Genomic DNA, 13,697 nt, shown 5'->3' with positions numbered 1-13,697 from the left:
AAAACAGATGAAATCATCTGGAAAAACAGAATGGCAGGAAGAATGAATGCAAAGTGCCACTCGTAGGCTCCAGCAATCAATGACAATAACCAAAAAGGGAGCAACGAGGAAAATGGTCAATAAAAAGGACCTGGGCATTATGGTGGTTGGCAAGGAAAATGTGTTCCACTGCCTTGGAGAAGGCAAAGCAGTGGTGGAGCCTGCAGGAGGTGTGAAATGATCCTTCTGCAATACTCTGTGCTTTAAGGATCTTGTCTGAAGCTGCATAACGAGTTCTGAGCAGTGCACAGAGCTGTGTGTGTGTGTGCAGGGGGGCAGGACAACATATCAGAAGCACAGGACAGATTGAAATAATAAGGCCTGTTTATTCTGAAGCAGACTAAAGTGCTAAATGCCAGAAAGATGAGTGGGAATAAGCAGACCATGATGGATGGGACTGAAGAAGTGATTTATTTTGTAACAAGAAAGAGGCAGGTTCGACATTAAAAGAAAACCTCTCCATTAGCAGTGGTGAAGCACTAAAACAGGTTTTCTGGGAAAGCCCTGAATGTCTTACTGGTAGCTTTTAAGAAGAGCTGTCACTCACATCTGTCAGGAATTACATAGGTAGAGCTGATGCTGCCGTGTTCTTGGCTGTACACACTGTACAGCAGCTGTCTGTGGGCATGTGGAATAATGTCACAGTGACAAAAAGAGATTTTGGAAAGTAGAGGATCTGAACTTTTTAGCAAAAACTTAATATAATTGAATGTTTTCAACACCATTGCCCTATAGGAACCAAATATCTAGAGACCTCTGAAAACATCTGCTCTATTATAAACACTACATACTTTTTTGCATAATTGCATCAAAAATCTGATCTCCAGCTTTACTAATCCCAGAAGTTCTGGGTCTGGAAAGATTTACATTGCCTTTCAAATGGAATTTTGAGTAACAAGACACTAATAATATTTTAAACTGGGTTTTTGTTTTGTTTGTTTGTTTTTTTCAATCTTAATGTTTCATGTTTCCAAAATGTGGAAAACAGATGCATCAAAATAAGGAAAGCTGCTTATTTATTTTTTCATGTTTTCTTTTAATACTGGGACAGATTTACATTTGAATTATTCAGTTCCTAAATCATACAGAGTCACTTAGGTAATGAAAACACTGTCCTGTGCCTGGTGCATCAGGTGCTTCATTTCACCTGGCCCTTCCTTCTGCAACTGGGCTGTGATGCTTTCCTTCCTCAGCTCACTGTTTCCCAGCTTCCAGCCTTTTACACTTAAGGTACAGGTCTGCAGTATAACAAAATTCAAAGGAGTTGTAATAAAATGTCTGAAGGAGAGTAATGGAATCTACCTTTCAATCATTAGCTTAACGGATGTGTGAAATCTATTAAAATTTTTTCAATTCACAGGACTTGTTATTGTTTGTTCTTTCTCTGCTGTAGAAGAATCCAACAGCATTATAAATGTGTCATGTTTTTTAGGCCCAAAAGTGTGGAACAGCTTTTAATGGGAAAGAACATGTTTTTTGAAAACTAGAAAACTGAGCAGGGAAATAAATTGAGCCTCAAAAAATGATTGAAATCTCCAAGTCAATATACAAAAGGCATCCAAAGACTTGTGAAGTCTGACAGAATCTCTTTAGTTTGAGGTGTCTTTCATTTTGCATCAGGGCTTACATTTTTAAAAAACAGCAGCAAGCAGTGCTGTCAGGTGAAGCAGGTTTGAAAGCAGGCTGCCTGCTCATGGAAGCCTGAAATTGTGCACAACTCTCGGTAATGCATCCCCAGCAGATAACTGAAATAATACATTTCCTAAATTGGCTGCATTAAGCAATTACTGATACTGTAGTGGAAACCATATAATTTTGTTCCTTCCTTGTAGCCTCAGCGCCGTGTCACGTTTCACCTCCCAGATGGCTCCCAGGAAAGCTGCAGTGACAGTGGCCTTGGAGACCACGAACCCACGAGTGGGGCCAGCACATCCCACCCTCTGCCCCTCGGCTTCCCCCAGGAGGAGTACTATGAGCAGGCTTCCCCCAACAGCCGGACGGAGGGAGACGGCAACTCGGACCCCGAGTCCAGTAAGTGGTGAACTCTGGTCATCTCAGTTGATAAATCATTTGAGTGTCAGAAGCAGGGCTTTTTATTTTATTTTTTTTTGCCAGGTAATTATTAAAAACAAACATTGTTTTTAATGTGGCTGAAGAAACCCTATATTTCTAAAAACGCGAAGTCTGACCACTGGAAATAAAACACTTTGAGATGTTAAGGGCTTATGGATGACCTGATGTTTTTATAGATCTGCTGTGCTATACACAGAGGAGCTTTCTGATGAGGTTAATGCTGTTGCTCTTACAGTCATAAATACTGTGCTGAGGGAGTTCACTTTTTTTACCCTGTTTCCCTCTCCAACACTACAACTTGCTGTAATTAAATAGGGAGAACTCATGAATGATGAGTAGGTCTGTGAAGAGACTGCAGTCTCCAGGAGTAAAGGTTTCTTGATTTGTCCTTTGAAAGCAGCAATGGTGCATAGTAATAATCTCAAAAGAGTTTGTCATCTTACTTCTGCCATGGTGGCTGCCTTCTTGTGATGTCAAAAAGTTGAGCAAAATCAGTGTGAGCTCCAGACTACACTAGAGCTGTGGATATTGGCATTGCTTCCTGTGATGTGATAGCCAGTTGGAGATTCCACTGAACTTTAGTCAACTGTTAATTGTCCAGAGGCTCCTTATCTGGATTAAATTGAACTGTGCCATTGATAAAGAGACACCTGAATGTCTCTAAGCCTCTAAGGCCTTGTTAACGGCTTAATAAGCGATTTGGAAATACATCTGTTCTGGGCAGAACTTGGCCCAAAAGGTGTATTTCAGCTGCTTTAGTGTATCATGAGGAATGAATTAGTAAGTGCTATGCACTTGAATTAGCTGTGTGAGAAGGTAGTTACACTCTGCAGTGGCCAAGACAGCATTCAACAGAGAGCATTCCCTCTGACTTAGAGCTGGCTCTGACACATTCAGCCTGGCTCTCAGAAATCACCCCCTGCCTTTGCCTTGTTCTGCCCAGGACTGGAGTCTGAGGGGCTTTTTGCATGGGGAAGATCCATTCTCTTTTTCTTTTAGTTCATAAACTACTACTTGGGGATCCTCAGTTTCAGACTTTTTAAAATTTGCAAAGTGAGATGTTTTCTTGAGTATTATTTTTTTTCCCAAGCTGAGAGACAGCTGACAAGAACCATCAGAGGTTCTGGATGTTGTGTTGAAAACATTATTCATCACTTGCTTTTGTTTGTGTTTATGTATTTGAGGCTGAAATATACCCTTAAAAATATTCTAGACAGTCAAACTGGATTCTTCACAGAATGCAGCTTTAAAGGGCTACAAATATACCCCCAAAGAAAGAAAATATAAAGTTATGTAGTGTGTTTTCTGCTTTTGCTATGTATACTCATGATCTGGACTTGCTTTCCAGCACTGTCTTGTTGTTTGTAACTCTGATACTTATTCTTTACTGAAGTGAGCACAATGTACATGAAATCAGTATCTGGATCCTTTCCTGCAGAGAATGTGTGACAGGACCTGGTGTATGAGGAGTTGTTAGAACAGGGGTGTGGATCCTGTCTTGCCATTTACAAAGAGGCTCAGGTTTGGGATTTGCCAGTGCTTTTTGAGCCCAGTTTCTGCAGTTTCAGAAGTATGGATCATGACTTTTCTAGAATGTTACCCTAAAAGTAGCAGAGCTCTGGCATCTGAACATCATTGGCACATATCACTGCGTGGAGACTGAGCACACATCTCAGTCTTTCCAGGTGTGAAGTTGAAGAAAGTTTAATCACCTGTCTAATTACCTGACAGTTCAGTTTTAAACTTGAAATCACAGTTTAATTAGCATTTATGTCATGTAAAGGGTTTTTTTTTTCTCCTTTTTAACTCGTATCTTATTGAAACACTTTAATTGATGTGATGTGGTGTGATGGTTACAGCACAGAAAGCGTCGTTTGTGGCCCTTTTAGTGTTTTATGCTCATATTAATGGCAGCATCTAGCGGCAGGGAAAAAAAGGAGATGTAAATAGTTTCTGTTGTCTGCTCTAAGTAAAAAAACAGGGGAAGACCCACAGCATATTCGTGTTCAACATGCAAAGTGCCTTGGTCTAGGTAAAAGCAACCAAAATATCTTTGTGCTGATCTATGCAAGTGCTCAGTCTGAGGTTCATTCTGTTCACTTTTGTGTGCATGACAAATTTAGTCAACAGTGAAATAGTGAAAATAGTCCTGAATTGACAGTTTCCTCTACAAACATACTGCTAGATTTTCGATCGTTATGTTTTTTTTCATTTCATTTGGAGTACCATGATACATTTGAAATCTTTTTAGTCTTCTTTCATGGACCAAAGTGTTATTAACATGAAAAGAGAAAGGAATATACAGTCAGATAATCTGAGTTCCTGAAATGGAATAAGCATGGCCTCCATTCTCTCTCAAGATCTTTGATATCTGACCTGTCTTAATCTGAAACATTGTCTAGAACATTGAGCCTGGTTAGTCACCTGATGGTGATTTAGTTCAACTTTGCTTAACAAGGAGACAGATTTGGGATGAAATGACATCAATAACATGTAGAGCCAAGTGGGACATTCAGTACCTTATGAAAGCTGATGACAGATGCGACATCACACAGAGATATATTCAAAAGTGTTTTCTCCCTCTTGTTTTTCCTGACTACAGTTCTTTGGTGCTGTTTGTTTCTCTAATATTGGAAATTATTGTCCTTTGGAAACTTTCCATTTACTGGCAATAGCAAAGCATTTATTGCAAAACACTGAAAAAGATGAGCATAACATAATAACAAAACCTGAGAAATATTGGTGAGAGGAAGCTTTACAAATTCACATCCAATACAGGATTGAAGCAAGGGGGAAAGAATAACTGTAAGGTTATAGTGGTTAGAAAGCTATAAGCAATTTATATGTACACCTTTAATTAAAATTAGCAATAGTCTATTTAAAATGATTTGTCTTCTCTTACTTTAGTTGCCTCCTCAGAGAAGCATAAGTGTGGTAGATGCATCATAAGGAAGAGATGCCAATAAACTGTCACACTAAGTAAACAGGAATATAAAAATGTGTGCAGGTTTGTAGAGAACCTTACCCTTAAGTAACAGCACTCTTGTATGTGGTATTCATTTATTTTCTGCTCATAAATTGCTCAAACTGATAAGGATGCTTCAATAACTCCCTGTATAAAGGATTTTAACCAAACCACCTTTTTTATTTTTACCCTCTTTTTCTCCCGTGTTACATTTAAATACAAAACACACTATAAACATAGACAAAGACTAACAAATTCACTCTTCCCTGGCAAACTCTCTCTCAGTGGTATCCTCTTAGTGGATGTAAGCAGTGATGCTGATCAAAGAGGCTAAAAGGTACATGTAACCCCCAGTTATGCTGTGTTATTTAATACTTGTGTAACATATTAATGACAGATTTTCATGCTTCACCTGTTTTTGTTGCCTTATCAAAACTATATTCTTTCCTTTAGAGAATAAAATTGTTTCTCTTTTATTTGGAGAAGGTAGAATATGCCCAGTTCAGCCAAGAAATTGGTCAGAGCTAGAGGAATGATTGCAGCTTGGGGATGGTGGGGATGGGGAAGCCAGAAAACCTGAAAGTAATCTGAAATGAAATAATAGTAATCATTCTGTATAAAGACAATAGAAGTATAAACAAAGCTAACTGAAAATTGAAGGACTAGTTAATGAGGCAAATCACACTGAGATCTCAGGGTTTCAGATTGGAGGAAACTGGTGTCTTAAGGAAAAGGGTGTTTTCATAAAGAATATTTAAGATTAATTAGTAACTAATGAGCCAAGAAAGTTTCATCAAACATCTGAAGGCGTGGAGCTAAGTATGACCAAAAGGAGAACCAGTAGACACCGTAATTTTGTGGTCAAATCAAGTTGATGTTGCTAAATATGTACGAGTGCTTGTTTTTATCTCCCAATCACACCTTCTCTTGTGGTAGCACATGCATTTGAAGAGCTGTTCGGGTGAACTGGGTAGAAAAATTCATCTGGGTTCAACCCCTAGGGAGGGGGAAAAGTGATTTTTAAATATGTGGATTCCCCAATTCCGTTTGTTACATGAGGCACTACTTGTGGACAGCAAATGAGTGAAGGAGTAGCTGGGGCAAAGCTTATGCTGGCTTTAAGTGATCATCAGACTGCCAGAGAATTAGTCTTAAGAAGAATTAAGACTGCAATCTATGGTATTTAACCACACAAGAAGGAGGTTTGCAGTAAGGATGACATCTGTTCATGATTAAAGATAGCATATATTTCTTCCCCAAAATTAAAGGAACAGTTTCACCTTGCCTTAATTTTTGATAAGTATGATGTTGATGAGCTCAAAGATGGGCTGATGAAGAATGATGATAATGGCACTAAAAGTCAAAGCAAGTTCAGCACTCTGATGTGGAGGAGAGAAGATAATCTTCCTCCCAGGATATCAAAACTGATAATGTTTTCTTTATTTTCTGTAATTCTAAGACACAAGGTGTCAAGAAAAAATAAAGTGTCAGTCAAGCTTCAGTACTGGAAAACATTTATGAGAAAGAAACTAGGATATATATAAACATAATGCAGTAAATGGTATCATAGGTTTCCCAAGAGTAGAACTAGTTTAGCTCTATTATTTCACGTCCACGACATGTATTTTTAGTATTGGGGACTACATGTATAGTTAATCTATATCTATTTAAGAACTAATAACTATTATTACACCACATTAGGGTGGAGCAGTAGTAATCAAGAATGAAAAGACACAGAATAATACAAGAATGGAAAAATCTCCATCATTATATTCATTAATGAGTTTGCCATTAAAAAAGCAGGAGTGTGTCAATGAAATATTCTAGTAGCTCAGAGCCAGGCATTGCTGAAAATAGAGGAGGAGGTGTGCATGACACCAGAATTGGATTTTGCTAAGGATTTGAAGTAATAGCAGTGGGATGAAATCTAATAGTTGAGAGTCATTCTCATAGGACCTGGTGTATGGAACTACTGTATAAATCACCAGCTGAAAATGACATAAATAAAAAAAATAAACTGAGTATTGAAAAGAGAAACTATAAATCACCAATATTAATGTGATTGTGAAAAAAATCTTGGGTTACTCCTAATACAGGGAAAAAAAGGAAGAAAAGAAATAAACCCGAGGCATTGCTGATACCATAATGGGCCTGTTATGAGTAATGTTGACTTCCCACACTAAAGAAAGGTGAACTCACACGAGAAACAGGTGTAAAGAAATATTAATAATAACAGGGGAATGGAATGCCTATATACAGAAAAAGGAATTAATATTGGCTTGTTTAAACTGCAAGGTAAAGGCTGACTGGGGATTAGGGCTCTCACATAATAGCAGAGAGTGGGGGCCAAAATGAAGCCCTGGGTTGGTTCACAGGGAAATGAGCAGGTGCTGTCTGTAAACTAGCCAAGCCTTGAAATTTGGGGGTTGCAAGTGACATCAATGTGAGGAAGTATAGAAGCAGGGCATGATAATGCAAACTGGTTATAAAAAGAAGCTTGATAAATTTATGAGAGGGCAAATAAATCGCTCTTTGTAACAACAGCAAATCCAGTGTGTGTGATGCAACAGGTCACTTTTCTACATTGGGAATATGAAATCTGGGGGTGAATATATTTGCTGAGTCTCAGTTCTGTGTTAGCCTGTGGCTCCAGCTGCAGCCCCCATCTGGACACAGGGTTGGTGCACTGGTACCTCATCTGTTTGGGGAGCTTGACCCAGAGACTGCCAGACACTGCCATGATGGGAAGCAGTGCTGGCCCCACCATGCCCAGCAACGTCAGCATCTCACCTTGGTGACAACTTGGGGGTCCCATAAATCTCCCTGATGCCACAGTGGAGTGGACAAGGTCAGTGCTGCACACTGACAGACAGCTGCAGACAGGAAGCTCGCTCTCCTTGGGGAAAACGCCTGCGTTTTCTACCACGCTGTCTTGTCTGATAATCAGAAACTCTGCGGTCGCTGAAATATACTCTTTAAACATCATCAATAGGATGCTCTGGCAGCTGGACTTCAGACCTCATGCTGGGACACAAGAAAAAATAAAACTACAAAGTTTTAATTTCCTAATTCCCTGTCCAAAAACTGGATTGCCAACAGATAGAATTTTTTTTTTAATGGTGTTTTCATATTTTGATTCTCGTCTTGTGCACTTTTAGTTCCACAGTAAGGTTGAAATGTAACAGTAATATTTTAATCCAGTTGTTGCAGAGTTATAAACACACTATAGCACTTAGGTCTAATTTGAATAAAAAAGAAAGATGCTGTCATTAGTTAAAGATAACAAATCTTGGCTATAACACATCCCAGTCTACCAAATCTGCCCATTGGGCCCCTTTACTTCTGCTGTATTGGGTTTTTCTAACCCCATGGCTGAACACTAATAATTAAGTCAGAAAGTGCTGAGGTAATTAATCTTTCTGAGGCAATAGAGTTTGATTGATCTTCTACCTTTAATCAAATTAGCTTGTACGTAGGTGGGAGAATGTAATGGCTGAGCACGGTACTGTACCACTTTGTGAAGTGCCAACCTTTGCAGTGACCTGCTGCGTGTGTGCCCATGAATCACGTCTCTGTAAACCACCACAGCAGTCATTAAGTTGCTGTGTGATTTAAAAGATGGGGGAACTGGCAGAGATCAAAATCAGGATGTGCTCAACACTCACATTTTAGAGTATATTTCCTTCAGAGGTGCAGCTTTATGTCTGCGTGGCACATGTTTGAGGGCATTGAATGTCACAGGGCTGAGAACTGTGTGGATTTTCCAGAGGTTTTTGCTCTCTGTTTCTAAAATAACTGTCTAGTCATAGACACATATAGTAAAGCAAACCAGCAGAAACTCCTATAAAACAAAACATTATGGTATTCTGGATTTGTTCATGAGTGGAGAGGGAGGAAGAGGTCAGACTGAAGAGGTCAATTTACAATGATACAGATGAGTGGCTTTTGCAAGCAGATTTTCACTTGTACCTGAGAGGATACAGATTGCATATTCAGAAATAATTCTGTGATTTATTAAGTTTTTCCCTGAGTGCCTAACTTAAGAGTTATTAAATCAGCTGACACAAAGGGGGAAAAATGGACAAAGCTAATTAAATTAAAAAATGCAAAAGCAAAGAATAATCCTGGTTGGCCCCTCTCAGTCAGACACAGCACTGTAAACACAGACTCTGAGTTTTAAAATCTCTCTATAAAAAGCACTCTCTATAAATTCTTCTCAAAGTAAATTTTAGCTATTTTATTGCTGGTATCAGAACATAAAGCCTTGATCTACAGTTTTCTACTGTTTGAAGAAAAGTAAGATAAAAGCAAGTTTTCTGAGATGCACCATATTCTTTCATGCAAAATCAATAGGGATTGATGAGGAAAAATCAATGGGGAAAATATGCTGGGTTTTCTAGACTACACACTGGGATGAAATAATTCACGTGTTTGTGAATACTACTTAATGTAATTCTTGACTAAGGTTTATAATAGAAGTTACTCTGTTTAAAATGATTACAAAGAATAGCTCCACCTTACAGTTGAGAAATCAGTCACTTCTTGTGAAATAATAAGGAAGGCTTTAAAGTGTTTGTTTTGGGGTTTCTTTTAATAATAAATGAGATCTGACATCTATAAACAGTGATTTAGTGGTAGATGTTCTGTGATATATATTTATGTTATCACTTAAACTGACATGGTAATGGATAATCCTATTTTTTTTCTGTTTGAGGTTTATGAAAGTTTTAAAATATATTGCTCTAGCAAGCAGGCTGGTGGGGCAGAGGTGGATAGTGAGCAGATTTCTTCCCTCTAGTTTTTCAAACTCCTTTTAGATCTGACTAGCTGTCATATTTGCAGTAAATAGAGGCCCTGAAGTTTGGCTGGGTAAGTGGAATCTAATTTGGAGCACTCTGTATCTGGGAGTGTATTAGGGCTTTGATGGTTACGATAGCTCAGAAAGTCACAAAGGGCACAGATTAAAACGGGCCGTTTATCTGGAGCATATGAAAGCTGAAGTCATTGACAGAGCTCCCTTCTGGTGACAGCTTTGAAGACGAGTGTATCCTGCGTATCTTAAATCTAGTTATGGATGAGATAGGAGTTTATCACTGGGAAGCAGACCTCTGCCAGCAAAGCAATCCCTTATCTTGTCCACCGGCTTTGCAGATGACAAGTGTGAAGATGGGGCACAAATGTCAGGAGGCAGCAGGAATTTGGGGTGGCAAAGTGACCCCACTCCGGCCAGGCTCCCGTCGGAGGGAAGCAGTGGCCATCTCTTGAGAATATGCCTTTCTTTGCTTCTCATTTTTATTTGGCCACCCACACAGCAAGATAAAGTTCATAAGACGTTTGTGTTTGTTACTTATGAGCCACAAAACGGTCCTTCCATGTCCTTCTGTCTCTCTTACTTTGTCTCAAACTTTCTCTTCTTTCTTCTTTTAGGAGTAGGAAAACACAGGTGATGTAATTTATCTTCTTTCTTTTTTTTTTTTTTTCAAATCAAGCTAATCAGTGGCTCCAGGAGGAGCTTTTAGCAATATGAAATATTAAGGTGTTTGTTAGCACTGAGTTCCTGTTTTAAAAATGGAAATATAGAAAAAAAATTGTCTCTTTTATACCATTTAAGCCATGTGAAAAATTGCATGATTATAATTTGATTTGAAGCATAATAATTTATTACTTGATTTCCACTGTGATTAATGAAAAATATATTTAATGACTGTCTGCAGCTACCAGCCTTCCTTAGAAATTAAATGGTAAAATTGTATTTATTGAACAAAGCAGATTCCTGACTGACAGTGCACTTAAAGTCACAGCATTTGCTGAGTCAATAGATCTAGTGATTGTAGTCCTTGTTTGGGTAGAGATGTGGTCATCCTTTAATCTGACATTTTCCTTTTTACTGGATTTTTGGTGGGGAAATAGGATCCAATCTTGAAGTATGCATTAGGAACAACTAGAACTGTTGTGTATCTCTATATTCCCGAATAGAGGAGATATTTTTGGCTTTACTCTTCAAATATCTTTTAGCCTTCTGGAAAAGCAGCATGTTGTTAATAAGCTGCTGTTTCTGTAATTTTTTTGAGGTTGTATAATTGGCATTGTGATCCTTTTATTTTCTGGTTACTGTTCAAACCTGGACTCTGCTGCATTAAGGTCAAGGGAAGGCTCCAAAACCCTTGTGCAGGGGAACACAAGGCTGGTGTCCTTGTCCTTGCTCTTGACCCAACAAGTGTAACATCAGTATTTCTTGAAACCTACTGGTCACTAATATTATGTACACATTCTGAAACATAAAATATATTTGTCTGGTTTGCACTGAAGAGACCAAGGCAGAGTATTTATGATGACACTTTTGGATTTATATTAAGCCAGAGGTTGAGATTCTCACCTTTGTGTTTAATGTCAATAAATAATGCTCCTGTTTTCTAGTCAGTGGCAGGATTTTGTGTGGGTTGTGCTTTATTCATAATGCTGTGTGATTCAGTACTTTTCTTATTAATCCAAATGACATTCTAATTGTTCTTAAATGTTTTCAGAGTTAACTCTTTGTGTTACTGATGTCAGCAATTCCAGAAGCTCCTGTCTCGGGTATCCCTTTCATAATTCTCAGCCTGGTCTCACACTATCTTGGTTGGTTGTACATATTCATTCCCACATTTCAGTTGGAATTAGATGGTAAATGCCCTGGATTAGAGAGAGAAATTTTACTGTGTATTTGTGGGGCTCCGAGCACAATGGGGCTGATTTTCTGCAATTGCACTAAAAATCACCACAAATACTTGTACAATAAAAGTGGTGCAGATCTGTACAGAAAACACATCTCTACTAGCAATACTTCTAAGTTCATGTCAGGTCTTGTTGTTTTCATTTCATCCTGTAAAAATAGTTAGCTTGGGGTTTTTTGATTCCCTAACTTCAATTCCACTGTTAATGATGATGTTAATTGGGTAATTCATCCTGATGTGAACAGACAGGAACTGTGTGTGACCAAGGAGAGGTGCTGGTGCTGCTGGGCGGTGCTGTGGTGGGCCAGCATCATGCTGGTTTAATTCACAGTCACCTGACTTCCAGGTCAACTGTTTCATGGAGGTTCTTACGATAAGTTAATTTAACCTCCCTGTATAAGGTGCCTGGCAAATATTCACCTGCATCTGTGCATGTCAGCAACACTAACTTGAGGATTGTGTTTCAGAAATGCTTTTATGTCCCTCAGATTTGTTACTTCTGTAAAGGTGAGCAACACTGATGCATCCTGAAGAGCTTGGCTTAGATGGGATAATAGGATGGGATAGTGAGATGGAACAGGACTTAGCATCATCTTCCCTGTTTTCTGCTGCTTTGAAAACAGCACTTCTTGCTGCCCTACCTTGCTGCCAAGCAGCACTATCTCAATGCTTGTCCTCACAGTGCTTAAAGCTCTATGTAAAACCTTGGTGCATCAAATTAAAATTCTCTCTAAATAATAGTAAGAAGCAACTACTGATCCAGCTAAAATGCTGTTTCCAGGCAAAGGGCATGGCTAGCTGATTCTGTATGGTCTGCTGGACTTCAAATCCTCTCATTCAAAATAACTTTGTTCCTGTGAAACACCAGGAAGAACAATCACACTTTTTCAATAGTTGTTCTTTTATCTGGTTATCTTGACTGATGTTCCAAACCCAGTGTCCCAGAAGATGTGTCCTCTATAAGGGGAGATGTTATAAAGTCTGGCCCTCACCTAATACTTTAAAAGAAAGCAGGTCTTTCTCTAATAAGGAAGGCTTTATTCATGTCACATACTAATCATACACCAAAGAACTATTTAGAAATAGAAAGAGAACCTTTGCCTCTCCTCCTCAGTAGTGGCTCATGTAAAGAAAAACAGTGGCAATAAAGGGAAATAGGAGTTGTGATAGAAAGCTCTTTGAAAACTATAAAGGCAAAAAATTTTATCTCCTTAGAACCAATATTAAAGATTTTCTTTATACACATTCTCTTTTTTTTTACTAAGGGTCAAATATCACAGATTATAGATTCTGCTGGGGTGGAGCTCTTGTCATCTGTTTCTAAAATTAGCTCCTTATTTCTCTTTTTTAGTGAAGATCACAAGAATATTTCACCATCAGCCCCATTACCAGTCAGCACTGCCCTGACCTACTCCATTACTCGAATATATCCACAGTAGTGTGAAAAGAATGTATGTCAGAAGTTCTATAAATAAAGCAGGTGCTTTACCTTGTGTTGCTCTCTCCTGTGGATGGAATAACATTTGTTATGTCTATATATGGGATCTGAGTAATTGTATGAGAATTAGGAGATTAGACTACTAAAGTATGATTTGTATGTTTTAAAGAATATAAACAGTTAAATAATCTACTTGGATATTGAACTATCCAGCTTTCCATTAAAGGATTCATAATTAAAATATGTCTAGCTTTGGGGAAAAATATAAGGTACTTCCTCCTCAGTTTTATTTTATATTTTTGTTCACATCTGCTAAACTACAGAAAGATTTCTACAGTGCAATGCTGTGAATTATTCTGAAGTTGGAAGAGGACAATTCTTGTTTTGTTTGCTTTCTTCCCTCTGAAATCTCATGATTTTTCATACAGTGGGGCTATTTCTGTGGAAGGGATTTGTGTCGGGATCGTTG

General features: G+C 38.4%; 1 protein-coding gene across 4 annotated transcripts in view; it reads left to right on the top strand.

Moving 5' to 3' along the window:
• The window catches only part of PCDH11X (protocadherin 11 X-linked), a 459,145-nt gene that overhangs the window by 330,304 nt on the left and 115,144 nt on the right, over positions 1 to 13,697 (top strand). For all 4 annotated transcript variants that reach the window (XM_051788419.1, XM_051788404.1, XM_051788428.1 and 1 more), the window contains one exon: positions 1,872 to 2,070. In XM_051788419.1, the coding sequence (XP_051644379.1) occupies positions 1,872 to 2,070 (199 nt within the window). The remainder of the gene's footprint in view (positions 1 to 1,871; positions 2,071 to 13,697) is intronic.

This window comes from Manacus candei, unplaced genomic scaffold (assembly GCF_025592945.1).
Source record: "Manacus candei isolate 608988 ecotype Guabito, Panama unplaced genomic scaffold, ASM2559294v1 h1tg000003l, whole genome shotgun sequence".
Classification (NCBI taxonomy): domain Eukaryota; kingdom Metazoa; phylum Chordata; class Aves; order Passeriformes; family Pipridae; genus Manacus; species Manacus candei.
Note: the sequence above shows the minus strand (reverse complement) of the source record. Positions and strands in the feature narration are given on the sequence as shown.